The sequence below is a fragment of the Cottoperca gobio genome, chromosome 12 (genome assembly GCF_900634415.1).
Source record: "Cottoperca gobio chromosome 12, fCotGob3.1, whole genome shotgun sequence".
In the NCBI taxonomy this organism is placed as follows: Eukaryota; Metazoa; Chordata; class Actinopteri; order Perciformes; family Bovichtidae; genus Cottoperca; species Cottoperca gobio.
This window is the reverse complement of record NC_041366.1, coordinates 8,312,179-8,338,733: the sequence shown is the minus strand read 5'-3', so window position 1 is coordinate 8,338,733 and position 26,555 is coordinate 8,312,179. Positions and strand designations below refer to the sequence as shown.

Here is a 26,555-nt window from a genome sequence, read left to right as displayed (position 1 = left end):
TTATTATCATTTCTTTCTCGATTTAGAGGTTTCTCATCACACATTGATTTGTCCCAAACGGCAAGCAGGTAGAGGAGTTTTGGGACAGAAGGTAGCTAGCTGTTAATTAAAGTTCAGAAGGAGTTGATGGTTCAGGGATTTAACATGGGTGAGGTGACAGTTCTCAAACAGCACCGACAGACATGAGCGCCAAAATAGAAGTCAGTTTTGATCCAAAAGGTAGATCATTTACAATTATTTAATTCATCCCAGATCATTGCTGTCAACCCTTCCGCTTTTCCCGGGATTATCCCGTATTTTACCTTCTTTCCCGCTGTCCTCCCGTTGAAATATTTTCCCGTAATTATCCCGTATTTCTAACCTTTCAAAAATAAAAATAGTTTTTCTTACTTGTTGTCCGCTCAGTCCACACAGTCTCATTGACTAGAGAGTTCTGCCCTGCAGCAACATTCAGAGAGCCAGTTAGAGGGAAAACAAAATGGGAATTTGGGGATTTGGGTCATGGAAGATAAAAGCGAGATGCATACCTGTCAACCCTCCCATTTTTCCCTTAATTATCCCGTATTTTTGACCTTTCAAAAATAAAAATAGGCCTAATTTAAAAAAGTGTACATGGTAAAGTGGGCTCCAGTAAAGCAGTTGGCGGTATTATGTTTAACTTTAGCTGAAAAACGTTATCCGCCAGTAAACACAGAGAAGAAGAAAACAGGAACAATAACACAGAAGAAGACAAAACAATATGGATGAGAGTCACAGTGAACGGGAGATAGATGGAGACACAGTTGTACCTGCCAAACAAGTTAAAGCTTTATGCAAGTACCTAGCCAAATGAGAGGACACCTTCCTTTATTCAATAAAAAGCAGAGTGTGCCATTCAGATGTTAGCATTGCACACAATGGAATAAGCGATGTTCGCCAGCGAGAAAAATCGTCCAAGAGGCACAAAAACATACACTATCAATGGCTTCATTTGTGACAAGAATTGTTTCGGAAGCAGACCAAGTGACCAAAGCTGAGGGAAAGATGTCGATGCTTTGCGCCAAAAATAATGTAGCCTTCCGCTTCTGCGATGATTTCAATCACAGTGTCGCGGACAAGTTTCCCGACTCTGCCATCGCAAGGAAGTACTCGTCAGGGAAAACAAAAACCTCACAGCTCATCAATCATCAAATAAATTGATGATAACTAATACATAAAATACATAAATCTTATAAACATGTGTATACAAGTATGTACAGACATGTTTATAAGATATATGTATTTTATTTATTACTATACATACTTTACATACATGTATTTCCTGAATGTATATACCCGTCCTTTATATGTTGACATTTACATTATATGGGTAGGGGCTGGGGGGCTGAGAGTTGTTATGGACGGAGTCCGCCAGAAAATTTCCCTTATTTTGAAATTCCAATGTTGACAGGTATGTTCCGGATATGGTAGCTGCCGATCTCTTGTTTACATTGGTACAGAGAAGTAATTCCAAGCTCCATTCAACATTTAGTGGTTTTATCTATTCCTTGCTAAATGCCAAATACACACAAACATACTACATACATACTTTACAAGTAATTAGGACAGGGGTCGGGAACCTATGGCTCTTTCGATGACGCGATATGGCTCGCAGACTATTTTAAGCTGACATTCTCTAACATGATTAACAAGTAATAAATAATTATACTGTGTCATTTTATAGTAAAACATTTAGCAGCAGATTTTTCTTTAGTTCTCCCCTCTCCTTTCCTCCGCTGTCTCTGAGTGTAAGTATGTGCGCCCGTCTGTGTGTGTGTGTGTGAGTGTGTGTGTGTGTGTGTGTGTGTGTGTGTGAAGGGGGCGAAATAGAACAGAGGAGAAACTGCGCAAAGCAAGCAGTAGACCAGGGGTGTCAAACTCAATCACAGAGAGGGCCAAAATGAAAAACTGGGACTACGTCGAGGGCCAAACACGGTCCACATTTATTGAACAGGATAGACATATTGGATAAACTTCAAAAAGATATGGAACATATTAAGGTAGGCTACATTCTCTGAGTATGCACATATATTAGAGCCAGATGTTTGGAATCTTTTCTTAGCTGCCAGTTTAATGTTTGGAGTTCTGTGCATCAGTGAGACTCCTGTGTGGGTTTTTGTTCATTTTCATCACAAAGAAAAGCTGCTCACACAGGTATGTGCTTCTAAGCATGCAAAGCATCTGAGCGGCATAAAGGTTGGAAACTGTGCAGCGCCCACAGAGTCATACTTTGCCTTGAGTGTGTCATTACACTGGAGGTCAATGAGCTCCATTTGGAAGTTCACATGTGCTGTTTCCATGTCAACTGCAAACGGATTGCTGAGCAGTTCAATTTTAATTTCTGAGCTGTTAAGTCGGCAAATGCCGGGAACACAGCAGTGGAGATGGTTTGTCAATGTTTGGAAACACGCAGTGACCAAAGTTTCCTTGCTGCATCAGAGTCTCTCACAGGCAGCTTGGCTTGGAAAGCTCTCACTGCATCATACATGTCCGGTGTTTATTACATGTTCCAATTCCAGAGCTTTACAACACAGCACTTCCTGGTGTATGATGCAGTGATACACTGTCAGCTGCATCTTCTCCCGCATCCAACTAATCCGCTCTTTCACCGCGCATCTAAGGCGTTCCATCTGTCGTCAGTCCCGTCAGTTTGTCCCGGAGCAGTTTCATTTCGCATTTAGATACTTCCTCAAAAATGTCTTTTCCTGTGGTTGTGCCATGCATTGATTTAATTACCAAAACCGGCGGGCCAGTTATGATAGACATATGATATTTTCTTGCAGACAATGGTAGGGGAAACACTGATAGCGCTTTTAGTACTCGGAGACGTGATATACTTAAAACTCAATTTTATTAAATATATGGCTCTCAAGGAAATACATTACATTTTTTTTGCTTCTATAGCTCTTCCAGACAAAAAGGTTCCCGACCCCTGAATTAGGATATTGAACTTCGTATTGGTCCATAACACTACAGAGCACTAGATATTGTCTTCTTACTGTTTACATCTAATGCTACCTAAACGCATCACGCTTGCAATCAACCAATTTCAACCAATTATTACAACATATTTATTCAACCAAAGTGATTTGTGTAAAAGCCACATTTATTGGTACGTTCTAGTCATTATAACCTTTCTTTAGACATATTATACCCGGAAGCTTTTTTTCAGATACTAGAGGAAGCATTCAATTCACATATTTTTCATTGGAGTTCGGTCATATTAAATTTCCATGTAAAAGAGACCGTATAGGCTCCCTGAAATCAATATTGATGTCAAACCACTCAGATAGGCCTGTCTTCTTGCATTGACAGAGAGCTTATTGCGTTACAGTACACACAGTCAGCTGTGTAGCCTTGGGACTTGAGTTCCTGCTGATTTACTACTGAAACAGTCATCCCTATAAACCACATCACGCTATACCATAATCATCTGTATCTGAATGCAATTGCAAGTGCAATATCTAGATTATAGAGTATAACAAATGTTTGACATTTTATAGAATAAATGACTTTTTTTAAAAGGACCAATTAATTCATAAATATAAATAATTATTAGTTGTTGCCATGATTGGCAGCATTCAACATAACAAATCAGCATTTTCCTGTCGTTGCTAAACCAACATGAAGAGGATAACATTAACTTTGAGTGACTAGTTTGTCAGGTTGACTTCACATGCACATGATTAGAATTCACTCTTGGTCACTGTGGTGGCAATTAAAAAATGAATCACCTTCCGGCAAGAAAGGAACAAATATAGAAGTTAGAGCTTTGGTGTTATTTAATGAAGAGTCAGAAGTGTTTAACAGAACTAAATCAATTTCAGCTGAAAGGACAGATAACCTGCAGCCACGTGTGCTACAAGTATCTGACACAGAGTATACAGAAACACAAGTCATTTATACAGTAGAGTTGCATGGGCAGGATCAGGTAATACACATTTCTGTTTCGGCACAGAGACATCACGCATGTTAATTACAACAGTTAACATCCGTCTGATAATTCCCTGACAATGGTCAAAGTGGCACCTTATTGTCTGTTAAATGTTAGCAGACACAGGGACATCAGATATGTGTATGACAACTGTGAGAAAATACAGGGTTAGTGACTGTAAGGCCAAACAACCTTATAAAGATAACATTTAAGAAGACTATATGATACATTTCCACGACAATGACAAACCTTCTAATGCATGGAATGATGCAACAACCAAGAATCATAAAACTGATTAAGGCTTGTGAGCTCATGGGCCAGTGTTTCTAGTCTGGAAAGAGCTTAGGTAAATGAACCGTCCGTGTTATTAGGAATAAACGGATAAAAATGGGCCGTTGACGTACGTGGAAGACAATGCAGCGTCTTTTGGGCATGCCCCTAATGAGCATGCAATCCCATGCACTTTGTGGGGCATGGTGTGAGGATGTTAAAGGAAAACAGTGACATTTGATATTTGTATCCCTGTCTCTTCACATGCCTTATAAGGCAGTGGAAGTTGCAACAGAGAGGTTCTTGCAGACATGACATGTGTGGTTGGTGGTAATGGACACTGAATAGTTTGCTAACGTCAACCATAAGTTGTCTACCAGGGTTGATGTGATTGTAGCATGCTTTGTTCTTCTGAGGGTATGGTTTGTTATGTCAGTTGGTGGGTTGAATAGTAGAAACAAAGGAATCACAATAATACACAATATTAAAAATAGGGAACACATTGACCGTCTGGGTGATGGAAGAGATGCCATGGTGAAGATCTGCGTTCCACTTTGGAGCCCTCGTAGTTGACACAGGCTGTCTGCTGGCACGTCACTTGGTGGAGCTTTGGTAAGCTACTGGTGGAGGAGAGAGCTGTTTCACCTCTCTCTCTCTCTCTTACTTTCGTTGGCCATCTGAGAAGCAGCACTAGGCTTACACTTCTGACGAATCCCCAAAGCGTGGTGGTGACTTTCCTAGCTGTCGGCGTTTTGCCTGTGCCAGTCGGTGAGGTATGCGAACAGATGTTGTCATATGTTTCGAGGATCTTCTTGCAGTGGCTGGTATGAACCCAAGTTGCTCTCTCAGCAATCTTGGAATGTCTGTGATGAGGAGGATCTGGAAGGGGTCAGTGAATCAATGATGTGCAGGACCGCCTCCGATGAGGTGGGTAGGCACTTCTCAACTGAGATTGCAATGCTTCAAGTGGGGTTAATTCAATGAAATCCATCATGGAATGTTCAAATGGTTTGTCAGGTGTTGCAAGACCAGACATGAGGTGTGAGTGAGCAATGAGTTTACCGGAAGACGTTATGTTTCCATAATGTTCCAAAATCATGAACATCTCCAAATGCATATCTGGAATCAGTGTACTAATTTGCATACTTCTGTGAGTGCAATGAGCTCAGCTGCTTTGACAGAGAGATGAAAATAGAGTTTACCACTAAACAGAATGTTCTGTTCAGTACATAATGCAAAACCCACTGTCAGGTGTCAGGTGAACGAGATGCTGACCCATCCACAAACAGTTCCATCTCTGGGTTAGAAAGAGGAAAATCAGTCAGATCAACTCTGGGGGTGCAAACTTGGTTAACAGTAGCCACACAGTCATGTTCATCTCCATCTGCAGAAATGAGAAAAAGAGTAGCTGGATTAAGCATAGTTAACCGTGATGTTAGGCATGTCAAGTAGTGTGCTGACAAATGTGATGTTTTCTGTGTGTGAAGAATGTGAGACGCAGCTGCCATAGCTCGGAGACACAGAGGAAGTGCTGCGGCTACAGGGTCGAGTTTAGTGGAGAAATAAGCAGTAGGTCTTTTCTTACCACCATGGTCTTGAGTCGGTACAGAAGTCATGTAGCCGTCCTTTTGGTCAACAAACTGGATACATGGTAAGTCAGGTTTAGTGAGACCCAATGTGGGTGCGTTTAAAAGAGAGCTCTTTAAGTCAGTGAAAGCTCTGTCACCGTCAGCAGTCCAGGTCAGTTTGTCATATGCACTAAGATCTTTACCATCAATCATGGAAGAGAGGTGTGCCTCTCTTTCTGAGTAGTGAGATATCCACTGGTGGCAAAATGACACCATACCAACAAAACTCATCATTAGTTTTTTTGTGGTAGGTTTAAAAACAGGGTGAACTAAATAGCTGCAATACGCTTAGGAGAGAGGGATCTGCCCTCTACTGTGATCACATGTCCTAAATAGTTTATATACTTGAGTTTGAGAAAAATGTAATTTGGATAGACTTGCTTTGTTGCTAGTAGCAGCCAGATGTTTTAAGAGGGCCATCGTGTCAGATTTACACACGGCCTCAGATGTACTGCAAATTAGTAAATCATCAACATACTGGAGTAATGTTGAGCCTTCCGGAAGCTAAAGCTAATTTTTTCATGCATGGGTGGAAATCAGACTTTGGGTGGATTGTCAGAGGCTCTACATTCTTCATGAGACCAACGTCATATTCATGAGATGACAACAAATAGTGAAGAACCTCAGACAAGTCATCAATGTTAACCACACTTTTAGTCGTCTTGAAATTGTATGCCATGACTGGAAGTAGTTCTGTAAATTAGGTTGATGTCATATACATACATCACCCGTGTTGCTGTACAGCAGGGGTAGACAACGCGGTGTCCCGAGTCGCTCGCAGAGCATGTTCTAAAAATAGCACTAGTCACCATGAAGCTCCGTCTAAAATTTGTATTTGTATCTTTATTTTAAAATGACAATATTGAATATAGAATAAAAAATAACTAAAATGTTTTATGTATATATGAACCTGTCTGGGGTCAGAGTGAAGCTAAATCTCCATTTCCAGACAAGCTAGCGGGAGCAGCTACGATGGGGTACTAGGTGCGCTTTTTACGCTAAACATTGCAGAAAAGCGAAAGAAAACTAACTATTTTCACAATGATTGGGAGGAAGAATTATTTTTTACAACAGTGAAAGAAAAGTGTGTATGTCTCATTTGCGGCTCGACGGCAAAGCGGCACATTGTGGGGACACTTTGGTATGTGATATGTGGACCGATCGGCTTCACTGTTCCACAGACCACAGAAATGCAGTTAGCTGTCTCGCAGTTTCACAAAAAGGCCCCGAATGAGCATTCACATACAGTATATACACACTAGCAAAATATGAGTATCCCTTCTTTTTATTGGTCGTTGTAGGTGGCCTTTGTTGGTGCGGTAGGCGTGACCACGCCTCTTGACATTAAGTATACATGCTTGAACTTACACTACATTATGTATACATGCTGAACAGTAAATCTCTGATTCATGTCTGAGCATGACACAGAGTGCGTAACGTTTTACCATAACATTTTCTCAGTCCGAAGAACTCTCAAGGTCTTCTCATGCCTTGGGTTACTGCTGTTCTACACAACACCTGCTATGATAGGGGAATGGGCATCTTTTCTTACGCATACCTTATCTGGTTATAGTCAAAACAAAGCTAGCTCCCTGCACCCTGTGTGCCACAGTTCAAATCACTTTGTGTAAGTACTCTTTTTAATCATGGACATGCATATAATTCTGATCAAAAGTATAATATTATAACATCATACATAGTAATGCTTATGGTACTTTAATCAAGGTATAAAAGTACAACAATATACATATATAGTAATGTGTATGTTACATGAATCAAGATATAAAAGTACAGTGTACATCTAAGATTGAGCAAGTGATACTAAGCTTGGTGATCAATTCATGTTTCTATGAATAAGCAGGTAATACTAAGTTTGATGATAAATTCATGATTTCCACATGCCCTTGAGAGAACCAGCTCTCCCTGTAATTACATTGCCTTGTCTTATGTCTCCAAAACTCTGCAGAGCACCAGCATCTGCGTTATAACCCTCTGTGGGACACATGGGTCCTGGTGTCCGCTCACCGCATGAAGAGACCCTGGGCAGGTCAGGTAGAAAAACCTCCTGAGGAACACATACCCAGACATGACTCCCGCAACCCACTCTGTCCCGGGAACACATGTGCAAATGGAGAGGTAAGAACAGGGAGATACAATAATTCAATCGATGCAAACATCCCTTCAGTTTCTATGCAGTTAGTTGCAATTGATTCTGTAATAAACCATTTCACTGAAATTATAATGTATCAATACTATTTAATGCATATGTCATTTTTTATACATATCTGGAAAACTGCGGCAACCAAACATATGACAATTATAAATGGTATATGCTTTGGACAAGAATTAGATTTAGTTGTTTTCTACCATTCTTTGATATCTCTGTTTCTGTCTGTTTCTCTCCAGGTAAATCCAGGCTATGAAAGCACTTTTCTTTTTGAAAATGACTTCACTGCTCTTCAACCAGATGCTCCAGATCCTGGTAAATGCCATTTTTGATGCTGTAAAAATGCTCATTGTATCACATAATAGACTAGAAAAATGCAGTCAGAAGAGTGCTGATCTGGGAACAACCACTGCTGTTATGTTTGATTAAATACTCACAATTGTCTTACCTAGGGGTGGATAGGAACAATTCCTAAACCCTAGTGGAAATAGGATTCCAAAATGAAGAAGTTGTTGATCACTTGCGGATCATACAAGTCAATTTGCCGACTTATTTTATCTACATCTTAGGCACAAAACATTTGAAATCATTTCATGGAACTATGAACTGTTCAATCAGGGCTAAAAAGTGCAGGTGGTCAATGTGATTGTGCCTAAGATTACAAAGAAAAGTAATTGTTGAAAGCGTGATACCTTTTGTTAAACAACTTACATTTGCTGATGTGTTCTTCAGGTTCAGATCAACATCCACTGTTCCAGTCTAAAGCTGCCAGGGGCGTCTGGTAAGAGCAAAGATTCATGTCACACATTACAGGAATAATCAATGACTGCCGTCACACTGTGTAATACATTTGTGTACAATATGTGGGAATGTTATTAATTGGAATGATACATCCTATGAAACTATGAAAATATGCCAAAGGACAGAATAAATAATGTAACAAAATGTGTTACAATACATCAATTAGCAACATTTATGTTTTAATACTTGGTTCTTTTTTAAAAAGAAATAAATAAAACATACAGTGTCACAATGAGATGTATATTAGATATTAGAAGATGTGGTTAGAATGAACTCAAGGATGCATCTTAATCAACGTTCCTTGATGATACATTCAAATTTATGACAAATTAAATCTGATCTGATGAGAGCAATCAGAGCGGTCATGCTGAGGCAACTTTCATAAGTTGTTGTGATTATCATCAGCTATTATAAGAGAAGAGGATTTTGTTAATCAACACGCTGCATGCCACTTGTGTTCATGACATCTTAAAATATGCAAAACAAAATCACAAATCCACACCGACCTTATTGTATATTAATTAGTGTGAAATCCTCTGTGGCACCAGCAGATGAAAATGTTTCATAGGAAGTAGATTACATCATGAGGACTTTGATTTCAGGCCTGTGATATTTACCTCAGACCATGTTTGTTGGTACAAAGTGGATAAGAGCTTTGCATGTTGTCAAATAGTGCTTATTCCTGGGAGTATATTGTATTCAGTCGTGAAATGTGGACTTTCTGATCTATTGGCATTGACTATTGGATTTATTCTGTCAAAGTCGATAGATGGTCTCAGAAGCCTACCAGGAGAGCTAATGCTTTGTCAGCGCTCATTTACATACACAATACACAATAGTGTATAATTACGACAACTACAGAAAGCTATGTTGCGCAAAACCTTTGCTAACAAAGTTATTTTTCTTGAAGCTTGGCCTCACATGGCTCTTACTGTGCTGCTGATCAGTAAGGGAAGCTTTAAGCATATAGTGTATACAACCCGTTCACATTTCATATCTAGCAAAAGACATGTGCTCACGAAAGTTTCAGTTTCATATGATATAAAACAGAGTAAAGCAGAACATGACCGGATTTGATAGGCTGAAAACTGATTTTGCAGAAAAATTACTTTATCGATTATCAAAATAGTGAATCAGTGAATCTTTACAGAGGTTCCTGAACAATCTTGCATTTCGGAAAATAGATTCTGCCTGATAGCAGAGTGACACAGCAACCGAAGAATAGCCTAGAATATATCAAAATACTGTGCTGGTGGAAAACTGAACATGGTGTTTAAAATCCCATGTGTTGGCAGATGTAGCTATATATATATGGCAGTTATTTCTCGCCACATGCACTCATAGAGTAAAGAAGCAGAGAAACTGCCCTGTACGTGTTGCGCTGTCTTTGTATTGATTGTTACATTTCAGGGTATTTTTTCTTCCCAGCAGATTCATTCTGTGTGAGTTTGTGTGTATCTTCCTTTTTATGTTGTAGGTAGTGGATCTTTGCTTGTTCAGAACAGTTTTTCTTACTTGTTGTCCGCTCAGTCCACACAGTCTCATTGACTAGAGAGTTCTGCCCTGCAGCAACATTCAGAGAGCCAATTAGAGGGAAAACAAAATGGGAATTTGGGGATTTGGGTCATGGAAGATAAAAGCGAGATGCATACCTGTCAACCCTCCCATTTTTCCCTTAATTATCCCGTATTTTTGACCTTTCAAAAATAAAAATAGGCCTAATTTAAAAAAGTTTACAGTGGTAAAATGGCCTCCGGTAAAGCAGGTGGCAGTATTATGTTTAACTTTAGTTGAAAAACGTTATCCGCCAGTAAACACACAGAAGAAGAAAACAGGAACAATAACACAGAAGGAGATGAGGCATATGGATGAGAGTCACAGTGAACGGGAGATAGATGGAGACGCAGTTGTACTTGGCAAACAAGTTAAAACTTTATGCAAGTAACTAGACTATAGGTCTTCAACAGGAGGTACTGCAGGGGGGTCGCAAAATTGTTTGTAGATAAAGCAAAAAAAATACGTTTTTATTTTTTACACTCCTCCGCTGTACTTCGCGAAGGGCGGCGACACACACCTACAGTCAGAGAGGAGGAAAGGAGAGGAGTGAACTAAAATAAATTTCCGCCACGCAACTCCCCCTGTCGCACGGACCTCTTCAAGCCTTTTCTATACAATATATATAGTAGGGGGTGCCTGCACCACGCTACACCAGTTTGGGGGTCCTTGGCCTGAAAAACGTTGAAGACCCTTGAACTAGACAAATGGTAGGAGACCTTCCCATATTTAATAAAAAGCTGAGTCGGGCAAACTTGTGCTTTTTGTAAAGTGTGCCACTCAGATTAAAGCGATGTTTGCCAGCATGAAAAATCTTCCAAGCACAACCAAGCACACTTAAGAGGCACAAAAACATTCACTGTCAATGACTTCATTTGTGACAACAACTGTTTCAGAGGCAAACCAAGTGACCAAAGCTGAGGGAAAGATGTCAATGCTTTGCGCCAAAAATAATGTAGCCTTCAGCTAGCCTTGAGGCAGGCAAAGTCTGCAACCTATGTTTACAACAAGTCCCTTCCAGATGCTAGGGCAGGGGTCGGGAACCTTTTTGGCTGGGAGAGCCATACAAGCCATATATTTAATACAATTGAGTTTTAAGTATATCACGTCTCCGAGTACTAAAAGTGGTATCAGTGTTTCCCCTATCATTGTCTGTGCCCCCCCCCCACCGGAACCCCGCGCTCCCCTCTGATTTTTATTTAATATTCACAACTCCCTTTTCACATTGAACAGGTGCTCTTTTATTAAATAAACTAAACGCTTATGTTATTTATCTAATTTATGTGCACGTTTCTGTGTCTACTGCACGGGTGTCAAACTCAAGGCCACAAGTATATCTGGCCCGCGAGAAAATATCATTTCTCTATCATAACTGGCCCGCCGGTTTTGGTAATTAAATCAATGCATCAATGCAATCACTGGAAAATACATATTTGAGGAAGTATCTAAATGTGTGAATGAAATGAAACTGTCCCGGGACAAACTGACGAGACTGACGACAGACGGAGCCTGCGATGTGATGAAAAGAGCGGATTAGTGCAGGATGCGGGAGAAGATGCAGCGGGAGAACTGTGCAGGTGAGCTGACGGTGTATCGCCGCATCACACACCAGGAAGCGCTGTGCTGTAAAGCTCTGGAGATGGAACATGTAATAAGCACCGTAACACAGACAAGAGTCAATGTAAGTCTTTTCTTGAGGAGATACATTCTGAACATGGCGGGGCGATGGCTGAGTCGATGGAAAGTGCTGAATAGATTTTTCGAGGTGCGTGAGGAAATCTGGCCGTTTTTGGAAGCAAAGGGAAAGACACCACAGATCTCTGGGATGAAAAGTGACAATGTGAGCTGGCCTGTTTGTGCAACATAACGAAGCATCTCACTGTTAAACCTCCAGCTTCAGGGATGTGTGATCACGGACATGTATGATGCAGTGACAGCGTTCCAAGCCAAGCTGCCTGTGGGAGACTCGGATGTAGCAAGGGCACTACGTGCTTCCAAACACTGACAAACCATCTCCACCGCTGTGTTCCCGACTGCGCATAGACTGCTCAGCAATCCGTTTGCAGTTGACGTGGAAACAGCACATGTGAACATCCAAATGGAGCTGATTGATCTCCAGTGTAACTACACACTCAAGGCAAAGTATTTCTCTGTGGGCGCTGCACAGTTTCCAAGCTTCACCCCCGAAACGATACCTTCATTTTGGCTCACTCTTTGATTGAGTTTGACACCCCTGGTCTACTGCTTGCTTTGCGCAGTTTCTCCTTAGCTGTTTCGCGAAGGGCGAACACACACACACACGGGCGCACACATTTACAGTCAGAGACAGAGTGGAGGAAAGGAGAGGGGAGAACTAAAACAAAAGCCGCTGCTAAATGTTTTACCTTAAAATGACACAATATAATTATTTATTTCTTGTTAATCATGTTAAAAAAAGTCAGCTCAAAATTGTCTGTGAGCCATATTGCATCATCGAAAGAGCCATAGGTTCCCGACCCCTGTGCTAGGGACTCCCACACTGAATAAAATGTATGTATGCAATTAAAATACATACATCTTATAAACATGTCTGTACAAGTAAAACATACTTTAAATAAACATGTAATTCCTGAACCCGTCCCTTATGTGTTTACATTTACATTATATGGGTTGGGGCTGGCTGGCTCAGAGCTGTTAAGGCAGGGGTCGGGAGCCTATGGCTCTTTCGATAACATACATACACACACAAACATATATATATATATACACATATATATATACACACATATATACACACAAACATATATATATATATATATATATATATATATATATATATATATATATATATATATATATATATACACATATTTAGAAAACGGACATGTCAAATCAAGCAATCTGATTGTTTTTTAGCCGTGGTATAATGAGCGTATATCACGGGTAGAATTGTAGTTTTACTTTACACAACAAGTCAGTATCCCTCCGCGTCTGAGAAAAAGCTACAACCGTTACAGCTGTTAAATTACATCCGTTAAGAAACAAACTTACAAAGCTTTACTATGGAGGAGTGGATTGATCAGTGCCTATCTCCAGAGAAAAAAGCCCCTAAAAGACAACATGCAGATCTACGTGAAGAGCAGGTAGACCAAATGGAAATAAAACTAAACAAACAGAACTATGTTATATATATATATATATATATATATATATATATATATATATATATATATATATATATATATATATATATATATATATATATATATATATATATATATATATATATACACATATATACATTTATATACATACACACATATATATATATATATATATATATATATATATATATATATATATATATACTTATACACACATATATACACATATATGCACACACACACACACACATATATATAGACACACATATATATATATACACATATATATACATATAAGTATAAATATACATATAAGATTTCAAGTCTTTGTAGCTAACCACATACAGAGAATAAAGTCAAGTACAAAGCCTGAACAATGGGCTTACATTGACTCTGAAAACATATAAAAGATAAAAGATGTTCTGGCACCACGCAATGAATGGAAGCTAGCCAGAATCAAATAAGTTTTTCCAAGTTCGGACACTATATTTGACAAAAAGGGGAAACCCACAACTAGAACTGCGTTGCTTGAAAGACCTGTACAGAAGGTTGTTACTTGCTTGAGGCAGACTAAGACGTTAATTGTTTTTCCTGAAATAATCTCTTGAATTTTTTAATAACATGAAATGTTATTCAAGTATTTACTTGAAACTTTGTGTTAAAAATCCCACAATAAGATTTGTGTAATTTGGTGGGAGTGTAACTGTAGCCATTAGATTGTTTTCTATAATTATAATTTGTTACAGTTTCCAAGATAACCTCATGATTTTCAATGTATTTAAGTTGCATTTGTTGTTCACATTATTTCATTTAGTATACATACGTTTTATTGTGAAGTCTCGGCGGAAGTAGTTACGCTACATTGTTTGTTTGTTATGTTTATTTTTCATGGTGGATCTGGAGAAGAGAAAGCTCCAATAAACCCGTTAAAAGAAAGCCACTTGTGTCTGCCTGTGCTTCAATTTAGTGACACAACTAGTGTGTAAAGTATTTACATTCTTAGATTATATTTACAGACCAACCAAATATGACCCTAGAAATACCTCATGTTCTGCATTTCTGAATCATCCCCACTCTGTTATCCTGGATGTCGCCAGATGTTGGTAGCTTATATTATTGTTTCCTGCATAACTGCAAATAAAAAATCCTTCCTGAGATTGAAAATACTTGAGTGCAGGAAATTCTCACTTAACATGCAGAGCCGCAGGGGAATCTAAAAACAGTATTAACTACCTAATATCAGCACCAAGGACAGCCCCATTCTCCCATACTCTTGTTTTTTAGTTCAGTGGTCCACAACCTTTTTTATGCCACGGACCGGTTTCATGTAAAACAATATGCTCGCGGACCGGGGTGGGGGGGGCAATAAATATGACGAAAAAAAACGATACATCCGGCATTAGAACAAATATAAAGTGCATAAAAAAACTCACCATTACGCTGAATTAGTGGGAGCCCTGAGCTTGTGTCTCTGCAACGAAGCCGGTCCAATATAGGGGTATAAATTCTTCACCAATAGTAAAAGGTTTCTTCTCTTAGCAATACAGTTAGTCACTAAGTATGACGCTCTCCGTGCACTTGCATGTGTTGATGTGGTGACCGTCAGTAATTGTTTATGTCCTTCTTGTTCATGTTTTTTTCTTTCAAAAAACTCCAAAGGCTTGTCTTTTAACGCCGGTTGCCGGCAAAGCCATTATGAAGGCTTCGTTGCCTCATGTGCGAGCCTGTATATTATGCAGAGCGATAAACGCGTATTTTAAGTAGGACTCCTGATATTGTCTTTTAAATGTCTCCTCATTGGGTCCCTTTTTTTCACAGACGCACAGACAGATGTATCCGGTGATTTTTCAAAATGAAACCTTTCAAAATAAAATCTTTTTTTATTCAATCCTTCTGTGCTGCCTGGTACCAAATGACCCATGGGCGGGTACCGGTGGTTGGGTACCACTGTTTTAGTTGACAGTATCAGCAAGGATTTGCTCTGTATAAAAGTCCTGTGGTGCTTTTCCATATGCTAACGTTCTCCTCGATTCCATAACTACAGTCTCTTCCTCACCTTTGAGTCCAGCCCATGAGAGTAGGCGAGGAAGTGACACGAGGACGGAGGAGCCGAAGCTGCCGAAAATGAGAAATCCTTCCATAGTTCCATAGCGTCAGTCTTAAGCGACATCTGTTACATATGACTTAATTTTGGGCAATTTTAATAAGAAGAGCAGCAACATTGTACCACAATGAGAAACCCTAAGAATAAGAAGGCAATTAAAACTAAATATGTGTTTGATAAATTTCTGATGGGCCGATGATGCATTATCTTAAGTTTGTATTAGTTTTTTCTAAAACAAAATCTTATTCTTTTTTTTTTCACTTGTACAAACTGTTACAAGTTTTTTTTTTCTTGAATAAAAACATTAGCGGGGAACAAAAGAGGTGCTGCCTTTAACCCCACGCCACTTGACGTAGGATACACCTGTATTTCCTTGCTCTAAGCGTAATGATTGTCCACTTTGACTTTTGACTCATGGAGGTAAACAGAATTCCCTTCAGCCCAGTGCTGTAGGGCTCTTCTCTTCTTCTTCTCTTTCTGTCGTTTTGATTCACTTTGCCTTATTTTTGTTGCACTACGTCAGTCCAAAGGGTAAACTAAATTCTGGTTTAACTTTTCCACTTATTTTCTGTGTTAGATCTATGAGAATAAAGGAGCTATGATGGGCTATTCAAATCCTCACCCTCACTGTCAGGTAAGAAATGTACACATGCATAAAATCACACAAGGTAGTCATTTGACTTGCACTCAAGCGCAAGTGCGAAAACATTTAGCAATTTCTACGACACCAATAAATCAAATGTCCTGGAAGGGAGAATATTAAGTTCAGGAATACATACATATATTATGACACATACACCAACCACTTCTTTCGGTACGACTACTTTCGAGGTGCAGCATTAACATGAAATAACAAAAGCTTTTATCACACAACACAATATGATTTGGTCCAATTTGTACGTCTGAGATGCTGGCTTTTCAGATTCAGTGTGACAAGTTGAATGTGTTAAAAAGGACTCACATAAAAATGTTGAGCCAGACAAGTCTCAACATAGCTGTTAATTGACTGTGACCAATAACTGTGTGCCTTTGTCACATTTTGTGTAAGCGTATGACTGCCATTTCTTCCGTTTGTGATTTTCATTTTTTTAATGCATAATCATATCTATATTTCTGTCTGGCTTGTACAAGAGTGTTTCTTGTCTTTTCATGTTAGCCTATAAGGTAAGGAGATCAAAACAAAATCAACACATCAGAGAGAATGAGAGAGTGAGAGAGAGAGAGTGAGAGAGAGAGAGAGAGAGAGAGAGAGAGAGCGATATTTCCTGTGTTCCACAGTGCGATGTTGAGAACGAGCACAATCAGAAGAGATAATGACAAAAACAGAACGATGGTTAGTGTAGACAGAGGCATATGTTGAATTTTAAAAAGCAATAGTGTTAATATGTCAGCCTATCAGCCACGAAAATCCTACTTTTCAGCCTGAGAGTAAGTCATAAGTTGCTGGAAGTCCATGTATTTAACTGAGTTTTATGGCTTCATTTACTATCCCAGTGAAGGATTTTGTCTTCATCCTGCAATTTGTCATATTTTCTGTCTGTTGAGTTTCATATGAACTACTTCCTATTCTGCTTCATGCATCGTTAGCAACATGCCTACCAATAGCAGACTGGCTAACGTTACTATGAAGATGAAGGCAAAATAAAACACCCGGTAGTGTCATGATCTTTATCTTTAAATGTTTACTTCCCCTTGTGTCTTGTCTTGTTTTACTTCCTGTCCTTGTGTTTTTCCCTCCCTCTGTGATTGTTGATTTGATCCCCCTGTATACATTCACCCTGCCCTTGTCTTTGCCTTTCTCCCCCAGCTGTGTCTCGTTCCCGTGATTAGTGTTTGTGTGTAAATATCCCTGTATGTCCCATTGTTTGTCATCCATATTACTTCGATGTTACCTGGCGTGCTTTCTCGTGTCATCCTGGTTTCTGTTTTCACTTTTGACCTTGATTTGTATTTTTAAGCTCACTCCCCAAAATGTTGCATTAATGATTCATCGCGTTATTTTACAGAAGTCGTACGCCCCAGCTGTAATCAGCTGACAGCCCGCTGATCCAATCATTGTTTTAAATTAGTCACAGACAATTCACAGCCCATTCTCACATCAAGGCAGTCCATTTAAATCTGACCCCCTCCTCACTCCTGCTTCACCATTGCTGCCACACACTGCTGCTGCCGGCAAAGCTTTGCCTCCACCTTTCTAGTTCAGAGTCCTGAAATGACTTAAAGGTATTAAATGTCTTGCTTTGGGCCCACTCATGTATTGACGTTTTTCTGCATGTAACTCCCTGTTTCATGCTGCTTGGGTAATCCAGGAAGCATATTGGTGTTTTCATTTGTTGCAACAAATGGTTAAATCTATGACGAGTGTTCCTAACAGAATTGCGTTAAGTATAATATCTTGATTGTTCCCTGCTGCCCACAAATTCAGCAGTGCTGCCACGTGTGTGTGTGTGTGTGTGTGTGTGTGTGTGTGTGTGTGTGTGTGTGTGTGTGTGTGTGTGTGTGTGTGTGTGTGTGTGTGGCTTTCTAGTTGAACAATGACATTTAAAATCCTCAGACTTTTGGAGTAAAATAAATATTATAATTCCATACAGGTTTACAGTATCTGAATCTGTGCTTTGATGTGATTTTTTTCTAAGGCTGTAATATACAAATTAACAGCAGAGGGCAGTATATGTCCTCAGAATAACATGGCTCACATTGTATCCTTAGGTACTTCAGAAAGTTGCTATAAAAAAGTAGAGGAAGATGCAACCACTGCAAAGGAAAACACTTTCTGATTTAAAATGCTTTAAAACACCTAATATATTTGTATGCAGGTGCTGTCAAAGTATTGTTTGTTCGTGTTATAACTGTTACAATATCAAAAAGGTATGCTTTGTTTTCATGCGGTCCACTATGAAAGAATTTCAGAGACAAAATCAAACCTGGATCTGGACTTTGATGGAACTTTTTCAAAATTGTATCAGTTTTGTTTGTTTTTTCTGATTTCCCTTTCTTAAGACATCAAAGTCCAAGAAAAGTACAGTGAATGTGTACAGCTTGACAAGCCCTCCAGGCCAAAACGCAAGAAGCCTAGGTCTAAAACTTTGAAGAATAATGATCAGAAAATGTTAATCATGGTCTGCAGGCAGCATTGCTTTTAATGACTTTGGTCTCACAGGAACAAAGTATGTATTTCACTCTTGAAAAGCAAGTTCTGTCTTGTGGGAATAGAGCTTATACTTTGCTTTTCTCTTGTGTTATCTTGTTTACTTTTCTCTGAGAATCAACAGAGGATAGAAGACAGATCCGTGTATACAAAAACACAGGTGTATAAATAGAGCCACAGTCAGCCACAGATGTTGGCAGGCGTGCAAATATATCCACACACATAGTATTATACGTGCCTGGAGGCATGCAGATGTACAGTGTTTACACATACAGTTCACACATTAACCGTGCATGTCTCTTTCTGTCTTTCTAGGATCATGATCATAAACATGGTGCTGCCGTTAGCAAAATATTTAAAGCCATTAATATTAGCATCACGCTTGGCTCGTTTCTGCTCCCTTTGCAGTAATTGTGTACACAATCTTACCAATGGCAAAAAGGCCAACAAACATCAGTAATTCCCAGTTTTTTTTTAATATTATTTATATTGCATTTGCTTTATTACATATTAAGTGTTATTCATAAATCTAAACCCAGCAGGATACAGTTATATGACATGGGCCCTAAAGGCAAGGCCAGACATAAACTGCCTCAACATTTCAAAGCTTCTCGATCATCAAGAGGACCCTTTTTACATTTCTCCCCATGAAGTTAATACATCTTTTTTTCCCCACCCTATTGAAAAGAAGATAAAAATAATAATATTTGTAGGAGCTTATGACAGTGTGAGTTCTGCACTGCATTCTGGGGGGGAAAAGTGTTTAATCAGAAAACAATTTCCCATGCAGCCTGAAGCAGTGCTCCTTAAAGCAGCAGAGAATGCCTCTGATTATTTCTCTGTTCATGCGATGGAGTATTATAATTGGAAAACCTACTCCTGGTGACACAAATATTCTCCTTTTCAGTAAAACTCTTCTTTAATGGGCCTACAACCTCTAACATTTTAAAAATATTCACTGAAAGCAGTTAACATTAATGCTTAGCCTGGAGAATATGCACAAATAATGAAAATAAACCAAAATAGAGAACAAAAGAGAGACTATCAACACAAACAAACTGCTTCACTCCTCAGTGCAGCAATAATTAATCAATATTCTGGTGAAGGTGTCACTCATCAGAGCATGAATATGTAAATACCTCCTATTTAAACTGTTATCTCAGGTACTGATTTAGTATGCATCAGTGACTCAGTAGCTACTTGTCAGAGCCATTTGGCACTCCTTCCCTGCTTTTACAGCCATTAAAATACCATAAAGTGCAAATATAAATACACCCAAATGTCTGAGGTGATGTTTACCGTTAGCCATAAAGAGCTTTCTGAAATCCAGTAGAAGTACATTATTAAGCTAATTCTGCAGCCTTAAAGTGTTTTCCTTGTCCAAAGCTTGATTGAAAATGAACTGTGGGGCTGAAAATGGATGTTTTCCACAAACGGCAGCATCTCATCTGTTTTGGCGTCAAAATGTCTGTTTTCTCCAGTTTACTGTTTACTTTTTTTCAATCACAGCTAATACCAGAATCTCATTTGGAGTGAATACTCTCTGCCGCAGAATGCCAGCTGGTGGCTGATGAGAGGAATGTTTCAACAATGGGTTTGTCTCCCTTAGATATCAAAACAGCTGCTTTTATGTTAATCTTTTTTCGAGATGTTATTAATCACAATCAGGATTTGGTCGGTGAGTTTGTTTCTGCACACGGGAGAGTGCTCTAACATGTTAATTTGTTGTGTTGGGTAACTAAAGAGTTATGTTCACATGACTAACATTAGTATTTGTAGTGTAATGTATTTGTTTCTCTAATTATAAGTGAATTATAGCTATTTTTAATCTTATCTGGTGCAAGTAAACCCCCCATAATCTACACGTTTTTTATTTTTATAAAAGGGCAATATAAGATCATGTTTTTGCCTATTCACAACAAACGACATTCTTAAAATCAATTCTCACTATTTCCAAATTAAAATAAATCATTTAATATTTTCCATTCCAGCAGACACTGCTTTTCATCCATTTCCATACAGTAAGACTTTGTTTTGCAGAAACTTTCTTGAATTTCATTACTATTACCATCACATCTTTTACTTTTGTTAGTGTTATTAACAACTAACTCAATGACGACGCAACAAAACCATGAGATAGAGGCAAATACTGACACAATGAGTATATTGAGGACCTCACTCTGACAATGGGTCAGTATTGGCAAACAAGTCCAAACTATCTGATTGAGGGCAGAGGGGAAGTGGCTAATATATATGCTGGGGATTAATGAGGGATCATTTTCAGAGGAAAACAATCAGCTTCTTGCAAAGGATGGTGAAACTCTCACCCCTTTTCCACTAAATCGGCTCTGGTTCTTGAACCGATCCATTGAGGATTCTTGGAACCATGGTGCTATTGTGCTATTATTTAGCAAAGCGTCCTGCGTTTCCAGCAGTTTTGAGCGGAACCATTGCAATCAAGAATGCATCAACAGAGGGCGTTGCTCAATGCAGAACAGAAGTAAACAGTAGGAGCAAGAGGCCGGATTGCATTGATTACCTGCAAGAGTTTGTTCTGTTAGAAAGTAGTTTGTTTTAATCCAAAAAACAAGCATGGACCAACTATTAATGATAAGAAGACGTACAGTAGAAGGCTATTAAGTAGAATATGACATGTCCACTGATGTCGTCACCGTTTAGGCAAGTAAAACCTGTTTTTTTTTTGGTTGCTGCTTGGAACGCATTTTTTGAGGTTCCCAACCAATTTGTTTTTGGTTTAAATGGTTTCAAATTAGGTGCTTCAACTGGAGCAGAACCTGTTCTATGTTGGAGGAAACGGAAACTCTGAGGGCAAAAACCAAAGAAGTCATGATAGACTTTAGAAGACAAGTGGAGGACCCCTCTCCTCTAAACATGACAGGAACAGAAGTGGGGACGTTTTCTAAATTCCATTTCATGGAGGACCTCAGATGGACAATCAACTCTAATGCTGTGGTAAAAGAAAAAGACACTTGTGAGTGAAGCTGCTCGTGGCCTGCTCCCACTGCTCGATCGAGAGAACTGACATGCTGTATTACAGTATGGTATGCCAACTGTTCAGCAGCAGACTTCCTCTGCCATCACTGGAAGACATCTTCAGATCACGCTGCCTCCACAGAGCCAGCAGCATTCTGAAGTATGCAACTCAGCCCTATCACCATCTCCTCTCTCTGCTGCCATCTGGAAGACCCACACTTGTAGGCTCAACAATAGCTTCTACCCCAGAGCCATCATTGAACTGAACTCCACAAAACAAAACATATTTTAGGCCATAACTGAAGTAATCTTAAGATAATTATGACAATTTCACACATGGCTGATAGAATAAAATGACGATGTGATGACATTTTGGACAGACATGTATGTAAACTGCACTGTGTGTATGATATATCTTCATGCATCATTTCAGGAGCTGCAGAGCAATTTTTGTTGTACAATTTGCAATGACAATAAAGGCATTATGTTCTGTTCTACTGTATTTGGTGGGGTTTGACAATTTCTAGAAAAATGCAATAATATCTATTTTTAAAATACATCTGTTATATTTTAAACGAGGACTCTGCTTGAATCCATTCTTCTTCTTGATGCGCCGAGCCGTGCCCACTTCAGACCAGTGACACAATGAAAAATGAAAAAAAAAAAAAATACAGATCATTTGTCATGTGAAATAATCACAACTGATTACCTAACTACAATTTGGATTTGATGACCATGAGCAATATCATGAATGGTGATGGTGGGAACCGAGTCAATTTAGCTGACAACTGACAATGGTTTATAATAAATATCAGATGAATGCTTTGAAAACATCTCTAAATATGAGATTACAGTAAAATGGTGACATCACACTTTTCTCAACGACTGCCCTCCCTTCATCCATCTACTCCCACCTTTTCCCATCATGCTTCTATCTTTCTCTTACTTTATCCTTTCCTTTTTCCACATCAGTATACTTGCCTGTCTCTTTCAGTCAGTGAAGCATGTCATTGGACAGCAGAGATACTCATTAGTATAAAACAAAGTGTGTGTGTGTGTGTGTGTGTGTGTGTGTGTGTGTGTGTGTGTGTGTGTGTGTGTGTGTGAGAGAGAATTTCCAGTCATGTGTGTGTGGAGCATCAGCAGCAGTAACCATTGGAGACAGGCTCTTACGCAGCCCTCAGCACATTAAGCATGTTGGCAAATGTCTAATTAGCAAGCAGACATTTGGTGAAACCGCCAACGAACTCTCTACAGGAGAATTCAACTTGAGAGAGCCATGACTTCTTTGCTTCACTACCTGGAGCTGTAGAAAGACGGCTTACTTATGGTACTTTATTTTTTAAAACACTTAATCTCTCAGGTTACATTCGCAGCTAAAACCCTTTTTTGAAACTGGGTTACCTTGTGTCTATACAGTGATAAGCCAATCAAATGTCCTAATCCTAATGAGATGAACTTGCTGAATTTGATCATATTAGCGTTTAGTCTTCCACCTCTAAGTCGTTCCTTGACTTTAAGTAATAACGTTTTTATTATTTAGATGAGACAATGATTTGACATTTGATGTCACCTTATCACCTTTCTACTTTACAAGGCGTAAGACCGAATGGGATGACTTCATGCCATTTATATTTTTAGCATTACTTTTTTTGAATTGTGGGTAAGAAAAAGTCTGCAAAAACAAAGTAGTAAAAGATATACTGCCAAGTATTTTCTCAGTGTTTTTTTCATCCAGATTATTTAATTTTAGTTGATTGGTCGTCCACCAATTGAAAGGTTAGTTGTTCGATCCCCAACATATACAAGTGTCCCTGGGCAAGATACTGGACCCCAAATTGCTTCCGACAGTGTGTGAGTTCCTTATATGGAAGCCACTGTATGTGAAAAAGCGATTTGAGTAGTCGCAAAAACTAGAAAAGCACTATACAAATGCAGTCAAGTTACCGTTTACTGCTTACTTTTACAAAGCTTTAAAAATGCAATAGAACGTGGCTTTAGACTGCAGCTGTTATCTTAACTTAGCAAACAAAATGGAAACGGGGTGAAACCGTTGGCTCTGCAGTTACGTGTTACATTTCTTTGCAGACAAAGAATGGTTCAAAACGACTTCAGGATACAGAGGGAAAAAGAAGGAGAGACCCTACCCGGAGGAAGCCCGGGTCCCCCGTCTGGAGCCAGGCCCAGAGGGAGGGCCCGATAGTGAACGCCTGGTGGCCAGGTTTGCCATGGAGAAGCTACGTTGTGCCTCCCATCCATCTATCCTGTGGGCCCATCACCCATGGGAAAAACCACTGGGGTCGGGTACATTGTCATACGGGTGGCAGTGATGGTCAGGAAACTCGACGGTCCAGACCCGGGAAGCAGAGGCTGGCTCTGGGAACATGGAACGTCCCCTCCCTGTGGGGGAAGGAGCCGGAACTAGTGCGGAAGGTGGAGGGCTACCAGTTGGATCTGGTGGGGCTTACCTCTACGCACAGTCTTGGCTCTGGAACCGTAATCCTGGATATGGGTTGGACTCTAATCTTCTCCGGAGTTGCCCAAGGTGTGAGGTGTCTGGTGGCTGTGGGGATACTCACAAGTCCCCGACTATACGCCCCTATGTTGGAGTTCACCCCGGTGGATGAGAGGGTCGCCTCCCTACGTCTTCGGATTACGGTAGGGAAAACTCTGACTGTTGTTTGTGCCTATACCCCAAACAGCAGTTTGGAGTATTCGGCATTCTTGGAGACCCTGAATGGAGCCCTGCAGGGGGCTCCAGTAGAAGACTCCGTAGTCTTGCTGGGAGACTTCAACGCTCACAAGGGAAATTATGGAGACACCTGAAGAGACGTGATTGGGAGGAACGGCCTCCCTGATCTAAACCTGAACGGTTGTTTGTTGTTGGACTTCTGTGCTAGTCATGGAATGGCCAATACGAACACAATGTTCAACAAGGATGCTCATAAGTGTACGTGGTACCAGACCACCCTAGACCAGGGGTCGGGAACCTATGGCTCTTTCGATGACGCGATATGACTCGCAAACAATTTTAAGCTGACATTTTTTAACATGATTTAACAAGTAATAAATAATTATACTGTATCATTTTAAAGTAAAACATTTAGCAGCGGATTTTTCTTTAGTTCTCCCCTCTCCTTTCCTCCGCTGTCTCTGACTGTAAGTGTGTGCGCCCGTCTGTGTGTGTGTGTGTGTGTAGGGGGCGGAGCCCTCCCTTCGCGAAACAGCAGAGGAGAAACTGTGCAAACTTGTATGATGTGTGATACACCGTCAGCTGCATCTTCTCCCGCATCCAACTAATCCGTTCTTTCACCACACATCTATGGCGCACCATCTGTCGTCAGTCCCGTCAGTTTGTCCCGGGGCAGTTTAATTTCACACACATTTAGATACTTCCTCAAATATATATTTTCCCGTTGTTGTGCCATGGATTGATTTAATTACCAAAACCGGCGGCCCAGTTATGATAGACATATGATATTTTCTCGCGGGCCGGATATAATTGTGGCCTTGATTTTGACAGACAATGGTAGGGGAAACACTGATAGCACTTTTAGTACTCAGAGACGTGATATACTTAAAACTCAATTTTATTAAATATATGGCTCTCAAGGCTCTCAAATACATTTCAAAATATTTGGCTTTTATGGCTCTCCCAGCCAAAAAGGTTCCCGACCCCCCCAAAGGTCAATGATCGATTTTGTGATAGTATCAACTGCTATGAGGCCGCATGTTTTGGACAGAGAAAGGTGGAGCTGTCAACTGATCACCATCTGGTGGTGAGTTGGATCAAGGGGTGGGGGAAGACTCCGGACAGAGCTGGTAAGCCCAAACGGGTAGTGCAGGTGAACTGGGAATGTCTGGAGCAGGGGTCACCAAACCTTTTGAAACGGAGAGCTACTTCAAGGGTACTGAATAATACAAAGGGCTACTTGTTTGATACAAACTTCCTGAATACATAGTTGCACGGTTCATCTTTAATGATAATATTATCATTAATAATAATAATAATCATGTTATCATAAGAAATATTTGTTTATGTGAAGAGACTGTCTGATCACATATAAATGTTAATTATTCCTCACAACGATTATTAACAATGATTTACCATTGTAGGGGACACAGATATATTTAAACATGCACCATGATGGCTACCCCTGGTCTGGAGCAAGCCCCTGTCCCGGAGATCTTCAACTCTTTTCAGACATCTCTGTGGAGGTTGGGGGCATTGAACTTGAAGATGTTCAAAACCTCTATTGCTGAATCTGCGGTGAGGAGCTGTGGTCTCAAAGTCTTAGGTACCTCAAGTGGCGGTAACCCTCAAACACCGTGTTGGTCAGGGAAGCCGTCCGGAGACAGTTGCAGGGTACCGACAGACTCAAAGGGCGGCAGAGGCAAAGCAGTGGGTGTGGGAGAAGTTTGGAGAAGCTATGGAGAAGGACTTTCAGTCGGCACCAAGGTGCTTCTGGAAAACCGTCCGGCACCTTAGGAGGGGGAAGCGGGGAACCATCCAAGCTGTTTACAGCAAGGGTGAGACCCTGCTGACTTCGACTGAGAAGGTTATCGGGCGGTGAAAGGAGCACTTTGAGGAACTCTTGAATCCGACTAACACGGCTCTGCCTCTACCATAGAGCAGGAAGCTGATGGAGGACCATCGTCAATTTCCCTGATGGAGGTCACTGAAGTAGTCAAATAACTCCACAGTGGAAAAGCCGCAGGGGTTGATGAGATCCGTCCAGAAATACTGAAGTCAAGAGTTAAGTCCGGATACTCGGCAGTAAGTCCGACTCGTTC

At 40.0% G+C, this 26,555-nt stretch overlaps 1 protein-coding gene across 1 annotated transcript; it reads left to right on the top strand.

The window, feature by feature from the left end:
* The first annotated feature begins 182 nt into the window (after positions 1–182).
* LOC115017002 (galactose-1-phosphate uridylyltransferase-like) lies at positions 183–16,423 on the top strand. The gene is made up of 6 exons (XM_029445163.1): positions 183–219; positions 7,817–7,986; positions 8,257–8,332; positions 8,750–8,798; positions 14,800–14,842; positions 16,197–16,423. Exons 1-6 carry the CDS (start codon positions 183–185, stop codon positions 16,380–16,382), a joined length of 561 nt encoding a protein of 186 aa, XP_029301023.1. The 3' UTR covers positions 16,383–16,423.
* Positions 16,424–26,555: the final 10,132 nt, after the last annotated feature.

What these genes read in the sequence shown, in the direction of transcription:
- LOC115017002 (XM_029445163.1), top strand. Translation starts at nt 183, where the DNA reads ATGAGCGCCAAAATAGAAGTCAGTTTTGATCCAAAAG. An exon ending in AAAGCTGCCAGGGGCGTCTG is followed by an intron (nt 8,799 to 14,799) that starts GTAAGAGCAAAG and finishes CTTGTTTTTTAG; the next exon opens with TTCAGTGGTCCACAACCTTT. An exon ending in ATGCCACGGACCGGTTTCAT is followed by an intron (nt 14,843 to 16,196) that starts GTAAAACAATAT and finishes TTTCTGTGTTAG; the next exon opens with ATCTATGAGAATAAAGGAGC.